Below are 26920 nucleotides of genomic sequence, written 5' to 3' on the forward strand. Positions count from 1 at the left end.
GAAATATTGGCTATGGATATAATAGAAGAGGACAGGACAGGTTTATAACTAGTAATACTAGTATTTGGAGAGAAAAGTGAGGCAGGAGGAAAAACTATAAGGGGCGGCAATTCACTTATATCCGTCCGCTTTCCAAAACGGATTTCTTGTATATTATATTTGTATATTCGGATGTTATTAAGTTATGTAAAGTGGCTGGGATGGGTGCATTTTTTAAACTTTTTATAAGACTGTACCTTTATCTAAAACATAATACAGTAAAATACCATTATTTGGCAAAAAGATAAAATCATTATTTCTCACTTAAACGCCTTCACCAATGTAAGGATAGGTTTGTTAAATTTCTAAATTATTCTAGTATATTAGAATTTTCGTAGATATTCGCAATCTTTTTTCTTTATTGTGTATTTTGTTCGATCATTAAGAAAGTATCTAAAAAATGGCCGAAAGATTGTGAAACTTTTTAATAAAAAAGTGTAGATTGAAGTATGAATAAGGGAGTATACTTTTTCAAGAAGTTCTACTCTAAAGTGGCATTAATTCCCCGAAAATAATCTCATGCCGGATTAGGGGCAGGAGGAAATGAGTTTCCAATTAAATAGGTCATGTCTAGATGCGATTTCAGTTAACCTTTTTATACTTTTACTTTTTTTTAATAGATGAATTTGTAAAACTAATTTCAACTAAATCCTATTAGTATTTAGAGCTATTTTACTATAGCTTGGTAATAATATGCTCGCCTATGTTTGGGAATAAAATTAAGTAGAGCATTTCTGACACATAAGGAAGGGTATCAATCGAAACATAAGGCGAGAAAGGAGATTGTATTTTCTCTAAACAATTTTAAAGCAAACAACGCATCATTTGAAGATCTAGGCATTTGCTTCCTTTTTGCTCTCACTGCTGACACTGCTCCTTCTTTTTACATATATAAAGCACACACACACACACATACTCGTATGTACATAAGTATGTAAGAATTATATTTTAAAACTTATTCCTTTATCCATTACTTTAAGGAACTCCAACTCGTTGACGACAACCTTAAACTAATTAATAAATTCTTGATCTACTTGCAGACAAAGCCAACTTTAAGTCGCCTCTCAATTCATCACCCACACTCAGCCAGACAGATAGACAACAGACAGTGAGACGACAGAGGGACGGACACACACACACGCGCGCGCACACACAACCAAGCAAGGCGATAATCGTGTATAAGTTTTGAAGAAATTGCTGAAACGAAGGAACGCAGGAGCGCAGGAGCGAACGAAGGGCCGTCGAGCAAGCGAATGCACGCATAAGAAATTAAAAAAATAAAAAAATAATAAAAGAAAAGAATTACAAAAGCCCCCACGTGTCTGCCGACAAAATGAGATAACGCGCAAAAGCTACAATAAGAGCAACAACGGCGGCAACAACTGCAGTTGTCGAACTGTTCTCATCTCTGTGTGTGTGTATGTGTGTGTGTGTGCATGAGCGTGCATGTGTGCGTGTGCGCAATGAAGTCACAAGTTGAACTGCAGCAGCAACAACAACAACAACAGCAGCAACTCGCCTACGGTAGTTGGATTAAAGCTTGCCTGCCTCCAAACGCAGTCGCTGGCGCTAACGGTAACGGTATATCAAGCTAAGGCCGAAAGCTCTGTAGGCCCTCAGGTACACAGCGATTCGAGAAGTTGGTGGTGGTGGTGGTGGACCAGAAAACGAACAAGACGCAGACGAAGCAGACGAAGAAGAAGAAGAAGAAGAAGAAGGAGAGGAAGGGAGAAAGCGGAGCACACAACAAGACAACAACGACGACAACAGGCTGCGAAGATACCGTACACCGGCCCCACATATACATACGCGTACATACACAAATGCAAATGGCTATGCAGCAAACAGCAAAAGCAACAACAAAAGAAACAGCAGCAACAGAAACAACAAGAACAACAACAACAGCAACAGTAGCAGCAGCAGCAGCAGCAACAACAAGAAGAACGCCAATAGTGTAAAAATAATAAAAAACCGTCTCTAATTCTTTATATATTTACGTGTTCGTGTTCGTGTCCGTGTCAGTGTTTGTGTGTGCGTGCGTGCCTGGGAAATCGTAAAAGCGTGCAAAGTGTAAGAAAGTAGCAACAACAGCAACAGCAGCAGCAGCAACAACAACAACAACAACAATATAATAAAATCAAGTCAAAACAAAAGGAACCGGAAGCCGTGGTCAACGCCATCGCCATCGTCATCGCCAACGTCAGTGTGAGGTGCCGCAACTCCTTACAACCGCCATCATGTGGAAACTATTCGCCCTGCGGCTTGTTGTCATTGTTCAGCTGAGCGCCTTGGTTCTCTCTGCTGGTGGTAAGTTATTTTCTCACTATGGCGCCTAGCCACAACCCCCCCCCCCCAAACCCACCCCAACCCCCTGCGCGTTGCAATGCCACAGAAAATCTTTGCACGTGAACGTATCCGGTGACTACCAATCGACCGTTTATTTCCGGCACATTTATTAGCATCTGAAAGGCCATTTAAGAACAATTGCTGCTACATGCTCGCCTTTTATATTAAATGAGCCTGAACGCCTTTTTTTTTTTTTGGTTAATAATAAATCATTTGTTGCTGGTTCTTGCAACAAGTATGGGTTCACAAATAATTGCCCATTAACAATTGTAGTAATTTCTTAATACTTATCTCTTAATTTTGAATTTGAAAAAGGTGTTATTTTACCTCTTGTTCTTAATTTTTTATTAATTTTAAATTTAAACTTATTCTTTTGTAGTAGTTTTTTAAAACATTTAATTTTTATTAAAACGACTTTGCTTTCCTAAAACTCATTTTCTGATTTCTTTTTCTTAACTTACAACAGTTAGTTTGTATTTAAACAACTTTGTTTGCTTTCCTAAAATGTTTTTCTTACTAAAACTTATTTACTGATTTGTAGCACGAAAAATACCAAGTAAAAGTTTAGATAAAACTTTGAAAGTCATTTTGCCTTAAATAAAACAAAAAACGATTAAGGAAGGATAACTTTAAAAAAAATAATATCATTCTCCTTGAGTTTTGTTAATAACATTTATTTTCGTTGGCTCAACCAATTCACGCTATAATAGAATATTCAGAGAGCTTTATCGGAAAAGTACTTTCGCCAGGACTATGTTAAGGGTCCCCTGGCAATTATCAGATTGAGGAATACTTATCGGGAACGTAGCAATGATTTTAAAGGCGCAATGATTTCTGCGAGCTTCTGAGCGTCGCATATTTCTCCATAATTATTTAAATAGTGACTTGAATAAAAAAATGGGAAAATGTATATATTTGAATTTCTACTTCTACTTCTATATGTAAAGTGAAACTGTAAACGTAACGACATCTAACTACGACTTAGGGGTACTCTTAACAACAGAGCACCTAAAGCAATTGAGCCAATTTCTAATTTCTAGTTGAATACAATTCGGTGTCAGGCTGTCAAGCAGTTGATGAAAACTCTTGGTGGGTAGGATCTGCCGATTTCTAAAATCGGCATCATCCTGCGTAATTCCTGTGGTGCGTTGAAAGCGCAACATGCCCAAGGACTAGTAGTATATGCTCATTCTCGATTCTAGTCAAGTTTAGAATTCACGTTTCTACCAAGAAATCTAAAGTTTATGGACTAAAAAGGTTACCTTATAAGCCCCCGAAAGCAAATATAAATAAAGTAATAGCCTTTCAAGCTAGAGGGATATAATACATAGTATATGTAATTGTTTTTTTAACCATGATTAGACCAATAGTCCAATGCTGAACAGATTTTATAGCCACATTGGTGCCTTTTTTCGATCAGTTATTAAAAACTTAGAAACCACTCGAAAACTCTCCGCACACCGCAGTTTGGATAAGCCCATCTGTTTTATTCGATAATTTAATTATAAATATGTCCGGAGATATGAGAGAAATATGATTTTTAAAAATGTCAAAGTTCTCATAAAATTTAATAATTGTCCAATCTAGGACAGATCATAAATAAAAATTAAACATTCGAAAACAAATAGGTCGAGAGCAGGGAGCTTTTCGGCTGACTGTACAGAGCAGTGATAAGTCTCGGCTTTACGCATAACTTTCTTCCACAATTACTGGAGGGTGGTGCTGTGTTGCGGGTGTCGCATAATATTTTCCAGCAACCGGTTATCTGTTTAGTTTGCTATTGAAGCGGCCCAGAGGCCACAGCCACAGGCACAGCCTTGCAACCGCAGGCGTACTAACACGAATCAGCATGCACCCTCGCGTATGGTGATTTGAACAGACCCAGTCGCGTAACTCTGGTGGCATCAACGGGGGAAACAACAGCAGCGGCAGCAGATCCAGCTATGTATTTATTTAGGTCAAATGTTAGCTGTGTCGTTAAATGAGAACTCAGATGAAAAGCGAAGCGCTGGCACCATCCATGACGACAATTGAGGAACTGTGAGGTGTTCCGACTGCACTTTTTATTGTTATTGTTGTTATTGTCGTAAAAGTTAGAAGTTCAGAAAAAAATATGTGCTGCCACACGAGAGTACGTGTACGATACCGACTCGTATGCGGCAATGCCACATAATGTGGGTGTTGCAAATTTTATGCGCGAGTGGAAATATTGTATGGTAATATAGAAGTTTTGAAGTGCCTGACTTTTACGACTGCCAGCAGTATAGTAGTACGAGTATAGTAGTGTGCAACTAACATTGGAATATTGCTTATGCTTTCGGTGTAATGCGGCGCTTAAAGAAGTTACAATTTTATTTGATGTCGAATACGTTCCTCGATTGTTATTGTCGATGCTTTTAATTAGGTCAATAAAATATCTAGCATGTTGATTAAACTTGAATGCGAAAAATGTAGCGTTTGATAAATAGACTTAGGGGTGTGATTGAAATATTTTCGAATTAGTTTAAATGTCTTTTCGCGCACGTCTGCAGCTGTCGGTGCACGATTCCCCTAATCGGCCAACTCGACTCTCTTTCTGGTATCTACACTCGACTCTAACTTATGTGTGGCACTGTGGCAGGCTAGCTGGACAGCATTGCCACACCATTCTCCCACGGAATTAGCGAGGCAGCTACAGAAATAATTACCTTTTTTTTGGGCTGTTTATTATTTTATTTCAATCGATATTAAGGTGAGAAATAAATAATGTTTAAGGCCCTGCGCTTCGTTTGGTATTTGCATTATTTATAATTGTATTTTTTTTCGCAAAATTAAATTACATTTCAGCACCAACTTAACCTAAATTTTATACCCATATGTATCGCTCAAAGTCCATGACTCATCGTCTATTAGCGAATTAGAGCAATTACTTTTGTAGCTGAAAAGTTTATTATAAAATTGAATTAAGTAAATGGCAATTAGGTTTTAACAATTTCACAAATAACACATTGTCGAAATTGTTTTAAGCAATTGAATTACATGAAATAATTAAGTAGAAATGATAAGCAAATGTGTCGCAAAATTTCATTTGTAATAATCAATATTTAATATATAAGTATTGAGTTCTACAAAAGAGACAGTCGCAGTTATTTCCAAGAAAACTGAGGTGCAAAAATTGCGAATTATTTTTGAAGTGTGTTTTTGTGTTGGGCCTCTTTTTGATGTATTTGTGAGTTGCGAGTGGGTGTTCTAGTATCTATTGAATAATTTTAATGCAATCATTAACGTGTTTCCTCCTACGCGTTTTTCAGAAAGTCCTCTTTTTCATAGGAAAACTGTCTCATTAACAGCAATTTTGAATGCCCCTTTCAAATAGGTTTGTGTTAGGAAATATTTTACAATTTATAAACTAGTATAGCGAATTCTCTCCCCCTTTTATCAATTCTTGTATAGAACTTTTACGTGAACTTATTATAAAATCAATGTCCTGTTTATAATCACAAAATTATGACACACGCGTATAATTAAAATGCAATCATTAATGTATTTCCTCCTTGGCCTTCCTCAGGATTTTTTTTTATAAATTAATTAAAACGAAATAGACTTTGCCGATTTTACAAAATCTGCATCTTCAACAAAAAATTTGAATGCAATTTACAAATAAAATATGTGAGATGCTAATAAATATTTTACAATTAATAAGCTAGAGGAAATTCCCTCCCTTTTTTCAAATTATCGTAAAGTGCTTTTAAATTAACTTTTTATAGAATCAATTGACATATATTGACATATTTGAATTAATTTATTATGAACTCTTGAATTGGTGCACTTGATAAAAGCCAATGTTTTAAAAAGATACATTTCCATTCATAAATACAAACATCAGTTCTATATTTTCAGAAGTCTATATCATAACGGTTTTACTTGACAATACTTCGATCATTTTAAACCGCCCACCAAGTTTTACTTTTTCATTAAAACTTGTTTTTAATTAATTTTTTACAAATACAAAATAATTTACCTTTAAAGTGTTCGTCTTAGATTGGCTTTAATTTTAATTTATTTACTTTCTATTATTAAAAGTTAATTTCAATTAGAAGCGCATGGTATGAGTGAAAAATTTTGATATTATCTTTTCTGGAGCTTCCGCTGATATTTCTGTTTTCCTGTAGAAAACATTATGTGAATTGTAAATTATCTTTCATGTGGTGCTTAAACACTTGTTTATTTATCATTTACAATCATTAATCCGTTAATCATTCTTGTAAGCAATAGCGCAAAAAAAAAACCCTGTGAGATAGTCATTGCTGAACTTTTTAGACATAAAATGTTTAACAAAATATGCCAGCTAACAAGAGTTGTTGATTAATGTTGACCGATTAAGTGAAATAGAAATATAATGACTTAGTAAGAATACTAAATAAATTGAGTTGCTTTTGACTCATTAAAGGCAGAGCTATTGGCTTATCGCCGAAACACAAAATTGTCATCAAAAAATTTCAAATTTACAGTCATTATCATGATGGCATTAAAAAAGGCCGATTAACTGCTTGAAGTTGCATTTTTCTTTATAAAATATCAACTGAAAAAAGTTTATAAATATATAGCATTTAAATCAACTGTAAAGAGTTACTTGAGCTGCTTAAGTGCTTAAATACTCAACTATTTTCATAAAAATCCAATTGAAAATTGTTGCTTAGCTAATATTTGCTTGACTGCTTAAATCGAAAATTTCAATAATGTGGCCAATTCATAACTAATGGCCGATTAGCTGCTTTTCTGCTTGGATATAACAATTTAATAATAATATGCAGACTAAAAACTAAAAACTACTATTTATATAAATTAGTCACGTCCTATTAACTGCTTAAATATAAAATGAAGAGTTCATTTTCTGATTAAACAATACATTTTAATGTTTGAAATGTGAGAAAATTGATGTGCAAGCTATTAAGCAAATTAAGATCCAACATGTTTTTTGGTTTGTTTAACAACTTTTCATATCAAGTATTTAAATGAATTGTTAAAATGGCTTACAAGCTGATTATCGGGAGCTTTTAAAAAAGTTTATAAGCTTGATTGATAATAAATTGATTAATTGAAATTAATTATTTATTCAATTCAATTCAACAGTTAAACTCTTAATCAGCCTTTCTGCTGTTCCTAAATTGTTGGTGGTTAAAATACTTGGCAAGCCGATCAAGCTTTCAAACTCGATTAACTGTAAAGTGAATAAAGCTGATGAATAATATGAATAATCTTTTGAATATTCATATAATCGCATGTAAACACTTTATTCAAGTTAATGAAGTTACGGACTGGTTGGTTATTCGCATCTCACTTACCAGTAATCCAATTTGTCAGAACTGAGGGGGAAAAACTGCGATGCGCAAATAGATACAGTCACTCGGATGTACTCGTAGTAGGTAGTATATGCATATACTATGTATGCAGATACTAACTAATGACTGTTAAAACCGAGTTATGTCAATTTTGCTCGTCTAATTGAATGTTCATCATATCGAACATGCTGCCAAGTTACATAAAAACTCATACGCCCCCATGCGCACATGCCACAATATACTCGTACACATGTACTATGTATAGTATGTACTATGTACGAGTATATAGCATCTACATATGTATAGTACGTAGCCATGCCAATGGGGAGAGATACGAGCTTGTTGAGGAAAAACTAATTGACTAATTAAATCCTTTTGTGTGAGAGCACTAATGCGCGATGAGTGATGGAATGAATATGCAAACGTAGCTTTTTAGAATTCCTACGCTTTACCGTCGCATAAGAAACTCGGCAAAGCGTTTGGATTCTGAAACGCTGTGTGCGCTTTAACAGCATCAAATAATTTAAGCCAAATAGAATCTTACGGGACAGCCACAGACCACAAACCACGGCACGTACAGCCCTGATTATATACATATACATATATATACACTTAGATATATACACTATATATCTAAATGTACATATATATCTATATATATATATATATATATATACAAAGAGAGATATCCCCTTCTGTATGCATACAGATAACTAGATACTTAAAGCACAGAGGCAAGTAATGGCATCTGGCATAAAGGCTACCAAAGAAGGAGTTGCATTCCCCATACCCGCATGCCAAACAAAGGGCTTCAATTCAATTTGCAATGGTTGGTGGTTCTGGAATGCGGATAAGATGCAGCAGCAGTGCGTAATACTTAGATAGAATATGTATATCAATTCAAAACCTAGGTCTGTTGTGAACAAAAATATGAATAAGAGAAAAAGGAAAAAATTGAGAAAAGAAACGTGCAACGCGACATTGCAAATCTGATTTGGAATGTCCCGAGCTGAAGCGCCAGTATTGTACGTGAATGCAGTCCACAGATATATATATATATATAGATATATATATGTATCTATATACGTTTATTCTATAAAGTATTCATGTGGCAGATTGATTTTCATATCTTGCCTCAAGAACGTGGCATTTCGTTGGATTCAATTGCTGTTCAATATATATAACATATATATGTATATACATATATATCTATATATTTACTCGCAGCTCGTGCAACGCTAAAAGCTGTCAATTAAATGCTCTCCGATATAAATAAATAACTGACTGAATGACTGATTAAATGAACGAACTGAATGCAGCAGCCTCGTAATCGCATTTAAGCATATTGCATTGCAATTATTCGATTACTCTCATTTGTAGATATCACATTTCGACTCAACAATTGAAATGCAAAGATTTTGTGGCAATCAGCTGAATACAGATAGGCTCTCCTTAATTGCCATCAATATCCCACACTGATGTTTCAAATGTTGCCTGTGCATCTTAAACCAACAACAATTGCTATATGTTTTCCTTTTCTTTCTTTTGCTTCGCAGAAGCGGATTACACACTTGACGATTCATTTTGGAATGAAGAAAGTCCTGTTGGTAAGTTATTGATGCTCAGCTTCTAATTTTTTACGAGTATATAGTAAATTACTTCAACCTCGACCAGTTCGAAGCTGCTATCAAATTATAGTCGAGTTTTTTTTATCATTTGAGAAATCAGGCATAATTTCCTTTTTATTAGTATAATTATATTTTGTAAGGAACTTAGATTTTGCATTAAAAATGCAACAGCAATTTTATATTAGTTCGTGAACACAATTGGCTTGACCTTTTTGGAGCTTTAATTTGTTGCTTTACGCAATCTATAAATACTAGTACATATATATTTAAATAGTATATGGTTTTATGGGAACACTTACTAGCTGACATCTTGCAAGAGATCTGAAATGTAAAATTGAATTGAAAACAGTTGTTGCACTCAATGGTAGCTTAATGCTTCTGTAAATCTTAAATCTCCCATTTTATTATTCTTTTCTACTATATATCTTTAAACGAAAAATTTTTGGACACACATATATCTTTACTGGCTGCACTCAGAAAAATCGGTTGAAAGACGTCTGGGTTTTCATATGCCAATACTATTTTATATTTAATTTTAGAGCAACAGCTCCAAATAAGTTTTCTTTTTCTTACTCAAATGAATATTTAAATAACCCAAAAGTCTCGTAAGGTGCTTACGAGTGTGTTTCTTATATCGTTAGTAATTTGATTATTAGGTGAAGTTATGCTTTTCAAAAAAATATAGTACATCTTTAAATAAATATATTGCATACGAGTATACACATATGTATTGTAAAGTAGAACTAGTAGAGCGTCAAACCGACTCTTAAATATTTTTTCCCCCCAATTTGGGCAATCTCATAATTTTCAAACGAATTCGAAGCCGACCAAACGTGTTATTTCCATATATGTGTAATGTAGAATTGTCGAGTTGAGTTGTAACACACACAAATCTTGAATCTTACATTGAAAATATGCATGTTGTAGGTACTCGAGCAAATAATTTGCGTAAGACCAAATGCCATTAATATTAAAAAAGTTTTCAAACTTCATGTGAGCCCGAGCCCTTTGTGTGGTAATGAAATTACATTACCAGAGAGGGAAAGAGAGTTGTACTTTAGGAAAGCGAAAACCAGAAAAGCTTTTTGCAAATTGCAAAACCGTGCGTTTGCCTCTTGGGTAGAGAATGATGACAAACTTTTAAATGTAATTAACAACATTGGTAATAAAACATATTTGTAAAAAGTATATATCTAAGTATGTATTTTTAGAACAAACAAGAAAGGAATGCTAAATTCGAGCAGGCTCAACTCTTAAATACCCTGTACCACCCCACAAAAAAAAAATTGATTAAAAAAATTAATTTAATTAATTAATTAAATGAAATATAAAATCTTCCATACATACATTTACATTAGAATCATACCTATGCGTGTTTGTGTACTTGTTCATATGTATGTGTGCATTAAACATTACATAATTATGTCAAAGCAGCAACCAATGCAGATGCGGACACAGCTTGGGCCTAGTTATATGGCTATAATTTTCTTTGAAATCAACCTACCATTATGAAACATTGTATACGGATATATAATAGCTAACTGGATGTGACTACCACTACAATTTTAGTTCAAAATTCCAAGAATTACGGGAGTTATAGAAAATCGTGAAAAGGGGGGAGTGGGGGAGGGAGTGCATCAGAAAAAATGAACGAACTCGTCATTTCTCGGGCTCAGGAGAATCTGGATACCAAGTTTGGTTATTCTAGCTCTTATACTTTCTGAGATCCTTGCGTTCATACAGACAGACGGACGACAGACAGACAGACGGACAGACGGACAGGCGGACATAGCTATATCAGCTCGGCTTGTCATCCTGACCCAGAATATATATACTTTGTGGGGTGTGCCACGCCTCCTTCTGTGTGTTCCATATACATTCGCACGAAACTAATATACCCTTTTACCCTTTGGGTACAGGGTATAAAAACAATGGAAAAGAAACGATGCTGCCAGAAATGGCAATGCTTTTCGACCATTAATTAATAGTCTATTTTAATCGTAAAAGAATCGATTTGCAGCTCTGGTTAACCTCTTGAGTTCGCAAATTGATTGTGATTTGTGATTGGCAGTAGATATTGGCAAATTGCATTCGCCAAAGACACAGACAGACAGACAGATAGACAGATTAATCGACAGTTGTCAACTAAATTGAAGAAACTACTTCAAATATAATTGCTGTTCAATATGGTAAACACTTTTTGCCCTCTTGGCCGCACTGGCTAGCAGTTTCGGTGTCCTTTGTGAATTTAGGGGAGGGGAGGGGAGGGGGTGGGGGAGAAAAATATGATAGGCGAGAGAAAAAAGTCATAGCATCAGCGAAACCAGTTGGTTTCCGGTCATGATGATGATGACGATGATGATGCGCAGAGGAGAATCGGAGGAGCACAGACTCGGCATTCCATTGGGGAACCAAAAGCTCACGAAACACACACACACATACACACAACAAGTTTGAGGGAGAAGCAGGACCAAGTCGGCTAGCATTACAGCGTTGGGTCCAAATCGTGCCACAACATGATACAGTTTTTGATGAGCAGAGCCACCGGCGCCACTGTCAGCTTGTTGACATTCATTAAATTTAGTCTCTGTGGGACGCAGACGCGAACGCGAACTCGAACTCGAACGCAGGCACGAAAAGTTTCCTTCTACTTTGACATCGTTGCTACTGTGTGTTATTGTTACTCTCGTTGTTGTTGTTGTTGTTATTGTTATTGTAGCTGCTGACTGGTATTATTTTGCACAAATAGCCCCAAGGTTTTTCGTTACTCCGCAAACGGGGTCGCAGTTGTCAGCCACGTAAGCGGCGGCATCGGTGTCGGCGTCGGCGTTTTGCGTTTGCGTCGGAGTCTCCTTCATCAACATCGCTGCGTCGCGATGCTTTTACAATTGCTGAACACAGTGGCGACGCTCACGTTGACGCTGACGTTGGAGCTGACGCCGACGCTAACGCTGCGTCATCTAATTTCATCACATTTAATTTGCTTGGTAAACTTCCGGCAAGCGGATGCAGGACGTTCCCCGAGTTCTGCCCCCACAGCAACGCGTACTTTGAGCGTAGCTCGCTGGTCAGGCAGGGCATCCCAGGGCATCCCAGGCCATCCCAGGCCAGCCCATGCCATCCAGACCAGGCGCAAAACAACAACAACAAAAAATAATTTATCGACTTGCAAGCTGACTGATGGACGCACAGTGGGCCAAAAATACCAAAATTTGTTTGCCACAAAAAAATGTGTGGTACTAGGCGCCTTGGCTGTTCCGATCTATATAAAAAAGTGATGCTATTTTTGTTGTGTAATAAACTTTCTTTACGTATTGATAAAACAAATCCATATAGAAGGTTTCGTGTTCCTAGCTATCATACAGTCGAACAGATATGCAAACGGTCGAACGTGCCGACATACTTATATGTATAACATTAAGTCTGCCTTACCTCCTTCTGCCTGTCACATACATTTGGCTATCAGATCTTCTAGTCCTTCAAGACCTTCTACACCTACTTCAGACCTTCAACCTTTAGGTTACACATTGTAAATATTTAGTCTACATAATAAAAACCAAATGATCATATAATTAGCTAATAAACCTTTTTAAATGTACTTTTTTCAATTGCATAAAATTCCCGATTAATAAAGAAAATTGTCTTTGTGGCTAACAAAATATTTTTGATATTAATTGACGCCTTTCTTAATTGCCTAAAATGTGCCGACGAGCTTGTGTCTATCCTGAAAGGTATAGTTCGGACTTGAACCGAAACAGCAACTTCAACTACTGACACGGATATTATACTTATATCAATCTTCAGAATTTGGCTTGTCATGGTGCAATATCTAAAGAGGAACTAAGAAGAACTAATCTGGGGGAAAATTTAATACAATGTAATTACAAGAGCTGTAAAAAATTACTTATAAGTGGGGAGTGGATTGTGGTGCATCAAAAGAAAATGAAAAAACTCTTCCTTTTTCAGACATGGGAGAGTAATACTAATAATGAAGTGCCAATAAGATAGTTAACCCATAATTTAGTTTCAAGTGAAAAGGGTTTTTATACCCTGTATCCGTAGGGTAAAAAGGGTATATTAGGTTTGTGCAAAGTATGTAACATGCAGAAGGAAGCATCTCCGACCCCACAAAGTATATATATTCTGAATCAGCATGATGAGAGAAATCGATCTAGACATGTCCGTCCGTCCGTCCGTCCGTCCGTCCGTCTGTCCGTCTGGATGAACGCAAGGATCTCAGAAACTATAAAAGCTAGAATAACAAAAGTTGGCATCCAGATTCTCCTAGGTCCGAGAAAGGACGAGTTTATTTTATTTTTTGGAATTTCCCCCCCCCCCCTTTCTTCCCCCGCTACATTCAATAACGTCCACATTTCAAATGCTACCTAAACCAAACTTTGCACACATAATTTATATATAATTATCTACTGTTGTGGAAAATTCAATCCAATTCGGTTAATTCTATGAAAAGTTATTAGCAAAACAAATTCTCTGCAGTACAACCCCCCCAAACTGCAGCAACAAGTTCGCTCTTCTTCTTCCTCTTTTTGCTTCTGCTATGGGCGCATATACCTCAGTGTCGGAAGTTTACCTGGGTACAGGGTATTTCACTGTCGGGCTTCCTCGACTGTAGCGTTCTCTCTTGTTTTATTTTAATTCCCCAATCTAATGCGCGTTTTATTCATTCGAATATTTGCATTCGAAAAAACTCCCTCCCATAGACGCCAATTGTGATAAAAATTAAACAAATATGTATTTACAAGGGATTGATTATCAGCAACTTATACAACAAATACAAATGTATGTTTAAATTTCAATTTTATATTTTGTTTTGTGTTGTGTTAATTTTGTTTGCAAATTAAAGTCCACTGGCCCACTGTAGGATGTGAGAAGGGGCGGCCAGTGGGACGTAGGGGTCGATAGCTCTTCCTTGTTAACAGCTAGCAGGCACTGGAAACAGGAAGTTAGCTCCGAAATGGCTCCAGCTTGCAATTTTGCATACCCATTAAGTGTACGTGTCCCTTTATCCTTATCAGCCTAACCATTACGGAAGTTTGTTAAATTTTCAACTAGAAAGCTGTGCATTATTCGATGTACATTATTATAGAGATCAATAATTCCAATTCGCCAATTCTCGATTGTGTTCATTTGCAGGTGAAGTCGAACGTCTCCTCAAAGAGTACAGACAAAATCAGGAGCTGGTGCGTCGCATTGGTGGCCATTATTATCAAATTATATATCCTGTACAGCTACGCCATCACGAAAAAATGGGCATCTCAACGCGCGAGGTTAGCCCCCCAAAGGTAAGTTTTTGATAAGTATAAGCAATAAATATAAATATTAATGATGGCCACACATTATGCCGACATACTGATAATGTAAGTTCGGCATTTTGTAGCGTAAGGCATAGGTCATAATTGATGGTGGGGGAATTTTCTGTTCTTTTAGTTGAACTTCGATAATATACTACTTTATTATACAAAAATTGTAATATTTTTGTTTCACTAATTCTTTTTGGACTCAATTCCATACTTCTTCTAAATAAAACGTTTTATTTACTATAAAGATAAAAAAAAAACCCATTAATGATTAATGAGGATGAAGAAATTCCTTCCAATGTGGGAAACATCTCCACATCCTCATCCGAATGTGTTTTGTGCAATTTTTCTTAATCATCTTCATCTGAATTATGTGTATTTTCAAATAAGAAATGTGTACATCCTTATTAGCAGGCGTCAATTCGTCTTCATCTTTACCCAAATCTTTTAAGGGTTTATATATCATAATAGGTTATTACAGTTGAAGAAAACATAAATAAAATAATTGATGCTATACGAATTCTTGAATTAATTATATATACTAAGTGTTGTTAGACCTTATGATTGAAAATCGAGGACACTTGTATGCAAGTTGAATTTGGAAAGTTGCTCTCAAAGCTTCTCAAATTGCTGTAATTAATGGAATTTGAAATGAATTAAGTGCTGTAATCCTTAATGGTGGTCAATATAGTATCTCCTGTGGGAAAAACAATAATGAAATTATTTCCCATAAGGTGATGCTAAGAATCGTGCCATAATTAATAGACAGCATCATTGGCAATAAAAATAAGAATGAATAATAATGAATAAGAATCGTATTGATAAAATCATTTAACTATATTGTTGCACAGTAGCTATGCATAGATTTAATAGCAACATATGATTCTACAACCAAAACAGAAATTGTGACTATTATTAAGAATATAACTATTTCTGACTTGTTTTCTTTTTTTAAATATTTGATAAAGTGCTACGAAGAATTCTGAAATGCATAGCAATATCGTTTTCTTTCGCTACCCTCCTTTACCACAACATAAGTACATCTCAAATAGCATCTTAAAACTATCAAACAAATAAAAGAAATCACATTACAAAAAGGCATACTAAGCTAAAACCACAGTTGCACATTCATCTTTAATCCTTCAGTAAAATAAAAAATGAAGAATCTTTACCGCTGTTGCTGATGAATAGAGGAATATTAAATTGTGCATAAAACTTAGAGCCCACCTTAAGAAAATTGAAATCAAATCTCAATTTCAATGAAAGCCATTTTATAAAAATAAAATTTAATAAACTACCCAAGGATACACAAGAATACTATTAACTCAGCAAAAGGAAAAACTGAAAAGGCGTAGCAGCGCAGCTTATTTGCCAGTAAATTATATACCTTTATAATCTCCATATATACTGGTCAGCTATTCAAAATTGTTCGCATTATGAGCAGCAAATTACATTAAATCTATTTTTTTTCAGCCTGGACAACGTCCACGTCCGCACGATGACAGTGGCTTCAGTCGGGGCAGGACAAAGGTATGTAGAGGGTACCAAATGTCAAGTATATATTTAGTACCGCTAGCACCCTTATTTGCGAATTATGTAATAATAGCAAATTAGAAGAATACGTTTGAAAAATTTGTTTTACACTCAACAGTGATGGGGGCAAAATACTTGTAGATTGAAGGCAACCCCCCTCAGCCAATTGAGTTTTTAAGCATTAAATTGGAAGGGTGGAAAGGATATACTAAAAAGTCTGAACTTCTATAATTGTGGGGCAAATAGTTAGATACATACATGTCCGGATGGATATACGTCTGCCTGTCTGACTGTATGAACGTCGGTCAACTTTTAACCATGGTAGCTAGAGACCCCAAACTTGGTATGTAGACTTATCTTAGTATATGCACACAGCAGGTCTATTACAAATTATATACACTTTCTTTGTTCTACTTGTATATAGCTGCCATAGGAACGATAGAAAAATCACTGTTTGTGCCGAAATTGATTTATTTATTACGACATTGCAACCAAACGAAGTCTATACATATATGTACGTTTTTTGGTTAAATATCACTAAGTTCTAGAGTTTCAGTTCAGTTTCGGTTGAAAACGAAAGGCTGCTTGTATAGCTGCTATAGCAACAATTACGAAAACTATTTGCTCTATCTCAATATCGGTATGAAACTTATTTCATATACGTGTGTAATTATGTCTTAAATGTTTTAAAATTCCATCAACATCTTTTAGCAGTCATAGGAATAATCGGTCTTCAAGTCACTCTTAATACCAAAAACTACTCAGCCTACGTTTTTATATTCACCCGACTATTTTTTGAAGTTACTTTAAAATCGTGGGACCATATCTTATAACATATCTTATAAATAATTGAAACGCTTTATACAAAATTGTTTATTTATATTATGAGAGTACGGCAGGGTAGTAGGCGGTTTTAGGATGTACAAGAGTCGAGGTCGCGTGACTTTAATGTTCTACTATTTTTTTTTTATCTAGCTTTCATTTATTTTTTCCTGTGGTTGAATGTGTTTATTTGATTGCTTAGACCATCCGCGCAGCACTTACTTCATTTCCACTTTCATCCGCTGCGGTGCTTGCTCTAGTTTCCGCTCAACAACCGGATAAATGAATTTAAACGGTGACGAGAGAGGCCGAGGAAAGTTGAGTTGAGTTGTGTTGAATTGAGTTGAGTTGAGTTAGAAAGCAGCGCCCACCAATTGAGAACGAACGTTCCTAAGCCACCCACCCACCATGGACTTGAATGGCAGCACCTTAAGAACAAATGCTTTAAACAACAACAACAACAAGGAGAGAGACACATCCACCAACTGTCAATAGACGGCCTGCGATGATATGAAAGAAAGTACGATTCGACATCCTTGACTGTCGCGTGCCTCCTTTGTATTGCAAAGAATCGAAAATATTTATGAGAATGCTGGAATGTGTGGCCCATGGCCACTATCTATCTATCTGCTATAGAAGTGTGTGTACAAGCGAGCGTGTCTGCCAAAATAATTTGGCCAACACCGAACACGAACATTAGATTCCAACTTAGACTTCGACTCTGTCTGAGTTTTTGGCGCTCCCGTCCGCCCTTTACGGAGAAATACATGTAATTAGGATAATTGCATTTTTTTCCGCCCATATTGACCGTTTGGTTCCTATTACCGCTTTCGTTATCGTTGTCCTCGTGGCTGCCCCTGTTTTTCGCTTCATTTTTTTGCCACCTCCGCCTTTTTTTCTTCTTTTATCGTCGTTGTTTTTTTTTTTGTGATTTAATGAATTCCTCGTTTTGGGTGAGAAAAAAAATTGTGATTGGCCCCGGGGCCCTGTTTAGAAACAAGACGGCGAGGGTCGGTCATTTGGTCGCCTTTTGAAACTGTCTGCCCAATGGCTTAATAAAAATCAAACCAAACGTTTAAATCAAGGAAGTGGAAATTTTATTCGCTTTCCACCAATTCGACTAATGCTGGAAACTGCAAATTTCCACTTTTTGTTTCAGTAATTTTAAAGTTTTCAGCAGCACTGCTTAAGTGGGGTCGTTGGTACTTTTGACTCAAATATATACATACATATTAAAAAAAAAAAAAGTGATTTTAATAGTTACAATCGAAGCTTATACTTTATAAAGTTTCAGATTATAATAAAGCACCAAAAACAACTCATAAATACTAGATTTGCCAATAATATCTTTACAAACAAGAAAGTTCAAGTATTAAATTTGATTTGTGCACTTATCGTTCCTATGGCAGCTATATGATATAGTAAGCCAATTTTAATGAAACTTCAAAATATTATGACCATACAGAACTCATAAATACCAACTTTTAGCAAATATAAGCAAAAAATGTATCCTAATATGAGTGATTTTTTCACCTATCGGTCATATTGCAGCTTTATAAAATACTATGTCTATATTCAATTTCGAGAAAAAAAAACGGCTTTGCATATGAATAAGGGAATAATATACCTGAAATAAATTGACTTAATAGTTATCGAAGATCAGCCAGTCGAACAAACGTATTTTTTTTTTTTTTTGGTCATACTGCCTTGCCTGCTTTTGCCTTTTGCACATATTAGGCTTTTAGACTTTCTAGTATACGCTCAGGTATAGAAAGTGCTCCGATATTATACATATAGTTAAGTATAATAATAAATACATCCAAAATTACAGTCTTTAAAGGCTATAATATAAATTTACTGACAAAAATTTAGTATATTCACACATTTGAGAGAATGAAAAGTTTATTTAATTGTGTAGAAAGCTGTCTTAGTTTCTTGTTAAATCGTTAATTAATTAATTACTTAACATATACATATGTATAATTGATGGTGTTGTACTTGTCTGTCTGAATGATTTTGCATACTTGTAGATGCGTGTATCGATATCACAAACACGCAACCCTGCATTCGCGTGCCTTACGTGGGAGATAAATCAGAAAACAAACTCAAAAATGAGCTTTGTCGTGCTGCGCCATCTACTTCTCAGATGAAATTGTGCAGTCATCTAAGTCTGGGATTTTTTCTCGAACGGAATACCAAATTAGTCAGCTAATCAGCCCACAAATAAGGCGTGTAAATGCGAATATGACTCACTCGGATGAGTTGAATTTTGATTTTTTTTTTTTTGACAGCCAACTCAGTTGAATAAATCAGAGAGTGGTAAAAAGGGCCTCTTATTGTATTATTTATCAAGATTTATGACCGCTGTCTAGCAGTAGGGGGTGGGGGGGGGGGGGGGGAAAGAGTGGGACAGACCTTGAACACTAATGATACAAAGCACGCACAGCTGCGCAAAAAATTTTCCTCTTTTTTATATACTACTATATATATATATATATATATATGTGTGTGTGTTTCTCTTTCGATTTTCAGAAGCATTTCCATCGCACGTCGCTGCTTATCAAGGCGTTTAATCACAAATTTCGTTTGGATCTTGAATTAAATTCGTAAGTACAGTTGCGAAGCTTGCGAGCACTGATTCAGAGCTGCATGCAACGAGTCAATCGAGTAAATCGGTAAATCGTTTTGTAACAAAACGTCTTCTTTCTTCTTGTTTCCATTATGCAGCCAACTTCTCTCACCAAATATACAGCAAAAGCATTATCACGTCGGTGGATATCTGGTGGATGGCAATAGACATGTGAGTCCCTCATCGCACGTATTCCGCATTACTTCATTTTATTTTCTGCTATAAAAGCGAATTACGCTTATTATGCGGCAATCATGCGCGTCGCGACAAAATAAAAACATAAAAACTAACTAGACCTTCTTTAAATCGCGCTCGAAGCCATCTCAATATTGCCGAGCAATTCCATTTAAAATAAATTATTTAAAACTCAAAGTAAAGGATAAACATGAAATGAGCATTTATTTTTATACGAAAACAAAATCGTTTCTCTTGTTAAAATTCTCCAATTACGAGAATTCTGCCGCTCAACGCAAAGAAATATTACTGAAACATTAAATAAACTATTTAAGAATAATTGTTGCAAAATAAAGGATAAATTAAATTATTGCTATTTAGCCATAGGCTTTGAACTTATTCTTACTCAAGACTTGTTTAATTCAATTATTTTTTAAGCTTATATTTTGTAGATATTAATACTGATGCAATTTTCATTTCATACATGTTAACGTTATTGTCTTGTATATAATCGTGTACGAATAAATGGCATGCTTTTATTATATTAATTTAATCGCGGTTTATATTTGAAAATTGATGAAAATCGAGATTTGTAAATATTAATAATTTATCCATTGTGTTTTCTGTATATACAAGTAAAGCTAAGAATATAAAGACAGCTTTGTTATTTTTAAAGACATTTTAACTTCATTCGTTCGTGTAGTTCCTGCATTTATGATCATTAAACTCTTTGCTAACTCCGCATTAATTTCATTGTGGATGCAGGACATCGAACACTGCTACTATCATGGCACGGTCAAGGACTATCCCGGAGCCAGTGCTGCCTTCCATACTTGCAACGGTGTTAGCGGTGTCATACACATTGGCAACGAAACCTTCGTCATTCATCCCTTCTATGGCGGTGATCTATCGGTAAGTTATACATACTATATCGTCGCATCCGTTGAAAAAGGGAAAGGGAAACGCGAACCTAAAAGTTGATATTAATTACACTATTGACCTTATTAGTCGTTGGACGAACTCATGAAATTGCTTCCAACATTTTTTAGAAAAATAAAATGAAATGCTTCTTGACATTCTTTCAATTTTTATAGCATTTCAATTTGTCGCCTGCAATGGTGTCAACAAAATGTATAAGAAACCACCACTTGGCAATTTTTGCTGCGCGTGGTTGCTGAACTCATTTCAGACTCTGGATACCTTACACAATTGCAAATTGTTTTGTGGTTGGTTGGGCGGGCGTAATATTTGCACAATTGGCCATCAATTGCATTTTCGATTTCATGCATTGTTTGTTTGCTTGGCCTTGTATTAATTGGGCAGTCAAGCGGCAAGCAAGGACTAAGCGAAAATATTCAAATCGAAAGCCGCAAAAAGGTTCAATACTTGTACAGCTAAAGAATATAGGGCAAGAGAATGAAAGGGAGAGACGCACATCATGGATAGCTATTGCTATAATTGTTGTTGTTCTTGTTGTTGCATTACATTGCCACAGAAACATCCTCACGTCATCTTCGAGGCGCGCACCAAGGCCAACAAGGGCTGTGCCAATTCCGGCAATCTGGACTCGTGGCGTTTGTCGCGACGCACCAAACACCTATCGGCGGGCGTGGTCGACGAGATACACCCGAATGGCGCTGGACGCTATAAGCGTGATGTGCGTGAGGCCACCAAATACATTGAGACCGCCATTATTGTTGACAAGGCCATGTTTGAGAAGCGAAACGGTAGCACTCGGGCCGAGGTGATACACGATGCCATACAAGTGGCCAACATAGCCGACCTGGTAAGTGTTTTTGATTTGTTGCTGAAAGCTGTGCTTTTTCAGCAACAGTTTGAACTGTGATTCAATATTGAAAAAACTCTAAATACTACTTACTATAGTATAATGATTAGAATGCAACAGTCCTTAAATGAATGGCAGCATTACAAATAAAATTTAAAAGAAAAGCAATAATTTTATAAGCGTTTAGTGAGAAAAACAAACCAAAAAACAGTTAGATTAATGAAAAAAACAAACAAGAATGTAGACAATAATATAAATGTATGCCTCAGCCACAGTCATAAAAGCCTGTTATAACAGTCTCAGCCATAACAGTGCTAGTCATAACAGCCTCAGGCAAGTCACTGCCATTGCCGCTGCCTACAGCCATGATTATTGCAGCTGTTACTTGTATTAGCAACGATCGCATTATCAGTGACTTAAGCAGCGAAAGCATTAAGACCGACCCTTAAGCGTTTGGCGTACTGATTTAACATTCACAGCTTCAATTACAGTGGAAAATGCACACATTTGATTAACAGACAGGGAATAGGTGACATAACATAACTTAAACAGAAGCTGTTGCAGAAGTCAAATACTGTTTGTCCAAAAATCAAAAACAGTTGTTTAAATGGACCTTCTTCTTCTTCTTCTTGACTGGTCTTCAAACCCGTTATCGGGCTATGACCTGACGTAACACAGCTCTCCACGCGCCTCTGCTTCGCGCGCGTCGCTTCCAGTTGGTCACTCCGCAGGTAGTAAGTGCGTTCTCTACCTGGTCCTTCCAACGTAGGCAAGGCCTCCCCCGTCGTCGTCTCCCCCCAACATCCGCATCGAGAACTTTTTTCGCTGGGGCGTCTTCTTCCATACGCACGACATGACCTAGCCAGCTTAGCCGCTGGATGTTTATTCGCTTGACTATGTCAATGTCAGCGTAGAGCTCGTACAGTTCGCTGTTCCATCGTATGCGGTAGTCGTCGCCAACGCGTATGGGACCGAAGATCTTCCGAAGCATCTTTCTCTCAAACACTGCAAGAGCTGCTGCATCAGTCTGCGATATCACCCATGCTTCTGCACCATAAAGCAGCACGGGGAGGATGAGCGTCTTGTAGAGCGTTAGCTTGGTTTTTCGGGAAAGGTCTCTGCTACTCAATTGCCTACTGAGGCTGAAGTAGCATCGATTGGCTAGAGTTAATCTCCATTTGATTTCTAGGCTGACATCGTTGGTTGCTGTGACGGTGGTGCCAAGATACATAAAATCTTTCACCATTTCGAAAGTATAGTTTTCCACCGCGATCTGGGAGTCTGGTTGCCGCGTGTCCCTGCTAGAGGAAAACATATACTTAGTTTTGCTCTCATTTATCACCAAACCCACTTTTGCAGCTTCCTTCTCAATAGCCGCAAATGCTCCGGTGACGCCTCTCCTGGTACGGCTGATAATGTCTATATCATCAGCGTACGCAAGAAGCTGAACGCTTTTAAAAAAAGATCGTTCCGCCTCGGTGTACACCAGCTTTGCGTACCACACTCTCCAGCAGGAAGTTGAAGAGATAGCACGAGAGGGCATCGCCTTGCCTGAAACCTCGAACGGTATCAAAGGGTTCGGAGAGGTCCTTTCCTACCTTGACGGAGCTACGAGTGTTGCTCAACGTCATTCTGCAAAGTCGCACTAGCTTTGCAGGGATACCGAACTCAGACAGTGCGGCATATACACGTTCCCTCCTCGGGCTATCGAATGCTGCTTTATAATCGACGAAAAGATGGTGGGTATCGATTTGAAACTCATGGGTTTTCTCCAGGATTTGGCGTAGCGTGAATATCTGGTCAGTGGTGGATTTACCAGGCATAAAGCCGCACTGATAAGGCCCAATCAGTGCTATCGCAAATGGCTTTAGCTTATCACACACTACGCTTGATATGACCTTATATGCGACGGAAAGAAGGCTGATTCCACGATAGTTGGTGCAGACCGTGGGATCACCTTTTTTAGGACGGGACATAGGACACCGAGATTCCAATCATCAGGCATGCTTTCAGTTAGCCATATTTTGCAGATGAGCTGGTGCATGCACCCTACCAACTCATCGCCGCCTGCCTTAAACAGCTCCGCAGGCAGCCCATCTGCTCCCGCAGATTTGTTGTTTTTGAGCCGCTGGATGGCTGTTTCGACTTCGTCATGGCTAGGTGACGGTACTTCAATACCATCGTCGGCGATCGGTTCTGTGGGGTCATCTCCGCTGGCGGAATTGTTAACATCTTCGCCTGATAGAAGATTGGAGAAATGTTCCCTCCACAGTCTCAGTGCCGCTTGCCCGTCCACCACCAGATTTCCTTCCGAGTTCTTACAGGCTGACGCTGCGGGCTTAAAACCTTGTGTTAGACGCTTCACCTTCTGGAAAAATTTCCTAGCGTCGTTCCTGTCTCTACAAAGCTCCATCTCCTCTCGCTCTCGCTTTTCTTGCTCTCTCTTCTTGCGTCTAAAAAGCCGCCTCTCCTCCCTCTTCTTCTCCCGATATACATCATGCACAGCGCGCGTTGTCGCCGTCTGCAGGGTTCTTTTGTACGCGGCATTCTTCGCTGCAGTGGCTTCGCGGCACTCCTCGTCGTACCATTGGTTTCTCGGTAGCGGCTGTTGGAAACCAATGACATCTTCTGCGGCTGTGTGCAGTGAGCGGGAAATATGTGCCCAAAGTCCGCTACCAGTATCGGTTTCCGAGAACGGTTGAGAAAGCAGCTCAGAGAGTTGAGCGGAGTAAGCTTCGGCAGTCTGTTGTGCTAGCAGCTTTCCGACGTCTAGTTTTCGCTGCGTGTTGGGGCGTACATTTTTCGCCATGCATAATCGCATGCGGACCTTGGCTGCAACAAGTTGGTGGTCCGAATCAATATTCACACCACGGAACGTACGCACGTCCAGCACACTGGATGCATGCCTTCCATCTATCACAACATGGTCTATTTGATTTTTTGTCATTCGATCGGGTGACTGCCAGGTAGCTTTGTGGATATCAAGGTGTTCAAATCTGGTGCTACTCACCACCATGTTTCGTGCTGCGGCGAAGTCAATTAGCCTCAGTCCATTGTTGGATGTTGTCTCGTGGAGGCTGAATTGTCCGACTGTCGGGGCAAAGACGCGCTCTCTTCCAACCTTGGCATTAAAATCGCCAAGAACAATTTTAATGTCATGAGAGGGGCAGCGGTCATAGACTGTCTCCAGTCTCGCATAGAACTCGTCCTTGGTAATCTCGTCTTTGTCCTCCGTCGGAGCGTGGACGCAAATCAGGCTTATGTTGAAAAATCTCGCCTTGACACGGATGGTTGCCAGCCGTTCGTTCACAGGTGTGAACCTAGAGACACAGTTACGCAATCTCTTGCTGACCGCAAAACCGCATCCAAATTCGCGTCTTTCTGCATGGCAGCTGTAGTAGATGTCAAAGGCTGCTCTTTGGGAGCAACCCTGACCTGTCCATCGCATTTCCTGGATGGCGGTGATGTCAGCTCTTACTTTATTGAGAGCATCCGCCAATTGGATAGTAGCACCTCCTCTGTTAAGGGTCCGGACATTCCAGGTGCATATCCTTAAATCGTGGTCCTTTAAACGTTTGCTAGGGTCGTCAACTTTTGGGTGTTCCTTATCCGAGGCTGTTGTTATGTCCTTCACTGGGAGTAAAAAATTTTCATGTGGTGGGTCCCAAGCCCTACGCACAAAAGCGCTGCACACATTTGCTCACTTACCAACTCCGGATGGAGCCGGAAAGCTACCCAGAGAGCACCGCGGGGAGGTCGTGTGTCAACTTGATGATGGCAGAGACAAAGATCACTCTGGCCATTTCCACGTTAATGGCAGTCAGAAGCTTTACATTGTTCTACCAAAATCCGAGCCCTCCTATTTAATATTAAAATGTCAATTCTCTGCTATTATTAAATCAAATTTCAGTCATTCATAATTCTTATTAGCTCTTTTTATTCAAAAATGTATGAAATGTTAAAAATGGATTCAAATACGAAAGAAACTTTTCAATAACTTAAAATTTGAGAACGAATATGGTTACAGTTCTACGACAGTCTTACGTGCTATTCCGAAAAATACACAAAATAATTTATAAATTTAAATATTGTTTTTAACGGTCGGTTGAGTAAAAGAAAATACATAAAAAATACATGCATATATAATAGCTTCATATTTCAAACAGAGATCTATTCTTAAAGCCGAAAATCAGGCTGCTACCGTATTTGAGAAATATATATTTGTTGGAACTACAAATAACAGCGTAATTTAATTTTGACCTTTCATTTTGTAAATCAAAATGTCGATGGTAACGCCATTGAATAAACTATTGAATGTTTTTGTAACCGAATCATTCCCAACTCCTAGTAGCAGTAATATTTTTGAAAAAAAAAACCGTCGCAATCACTGCTTAGTCAAATTGGTATAACCATATAGGTTGGTTTTATTTTTGGAGATTGAATCGCAGTTAGCGTTTTTTTACGCAACCTTATACCTTATATCACTTACTACACCTTTCGTCACTTGTCCGCCACCCTCCACCTTACAGTACTTTCGCACGCTGAACACACGCGTCTCTGTCGTGTACATTGAGACGTGGGGCAAGAACCAGGCCGTCATCGATGGCAGTAAGGACATAAGCAAGGCCATCTCCAACTTCAATGACTATACCTCGAGGAATCTGTTTCAAATCGAGCGCGACACCACACAGCTGCTGACGTAAGTACCAGCTAACCAGATAGCCACATAGCCACCCAACAACCCCAATCTCCCAGCTCACAAGTTATATACAAATATCTGACATTGTCTCTCCCTGCCCATTTGTTTGTCTTGCAACTTTATTGCAGTGGCGAAACGTTTGCCGGCGGTGAAGCTGGAATGGCCGTGCCAGAGACTGTCTGCACCCCCCGTGCAATTGGCATCAGTGTCGATGTTAACGTTTATGAGCCGCACCTGCTGGCGGGCACAATGGCGCACATGATTGGCCACAACATTGGCATGGGCCATGACGATGGACGTAAGTAGCGACATCAACGATATTCAAGTATTTGTATTTGTATCAGTATCTATATCTGCATTTGTATCCGTTTCTGTATCTGTATCTGCATCTGCATTTATATCGCCACAGGCGAGGAATGCTTTTGCCGTGACTGGCACGGCTGCATAATGGCGCAGTCAATTGTCGGCCAGGAGAATGTACAGCCATACAAATTTTCGGAATGCAGCAAAAAGGATTATATTGACGCATTGCGCACGGGCCACGGGCTTTGTTTGCTTAATAAGCCCAACGAGGTAAGTGTTACTGCCACTTCTCATATTCGTACTCGTAGTCGTACTTGCCACA

At 37.9% G+C, this 26920-nt stretch overlaps 1 protein-coding gene across 1 annotated transcript in view; it reads left to right on the forward strand.

Annotated features, from left to right (window-relative positions):
* The first annotated feature begins 2247 nt into the window (after positions 1–2247).
* LOC115627181 overlaps positions 2248–26920 on the forward strand; it is a 49361-nt gene continuing 24688 nt past the window's right edge. Inside the window, exons 1-11 of the mRNA XM_030522782.1 lie at positions 2248–2346; positions 9263–9313; positions 14489–14637; positions 16126–16182; positions 19540–19613; positions 19735–19807; positions 20576–20722; positions 21306–21596; positions 26126–26295; positions 26424–26593; positions 26705–26868. Coding sequence (XP_030378642.1) covers positions 2277–2346; positions 9263–9313; positions 14489–14637; positions 16126–16182; positions 19540–19613; positions 19735–19807; positions 20576–20722; positions 21306–21596; positions 26126–26295; positions 26424–26593; positions 26705–26868 — 1416 coding nt within the window. The 5' untranslated portion in view covers positions 2248–2276. The remainder of the gene's footprint in view (positions 2347–9262; positions 9314–14488; positions 14638–16125; positions 16183–19539; positions 19614–19734; positions 19808–20575; positions 20723–21305; positions 21597–26125; positions 26296–26423; positions 26594–26704; positions 26869–26920) is intronic.

Source organism: Scaptodrosophila lebanonensis, unplaced genomic scaffold (genome assembly GCF_003285725.1).
Source record: "Scaptodrosophila lebanonensis strain 11010-0011.00,11010-0021.00 unplaced genomic scaffold, SlebRS2 tig00000092-arrow-pilon, whole genome shotgun sequence".
In the NCBI taxonomy this organism is placed as follows: domain Eukaryota; kingdom Metazoa; phylum Arthropoda; class Insecta; order Diptera; family Drosophilidae; genus Scaptodrosophila; species Scaptodrosophila lebanonensis.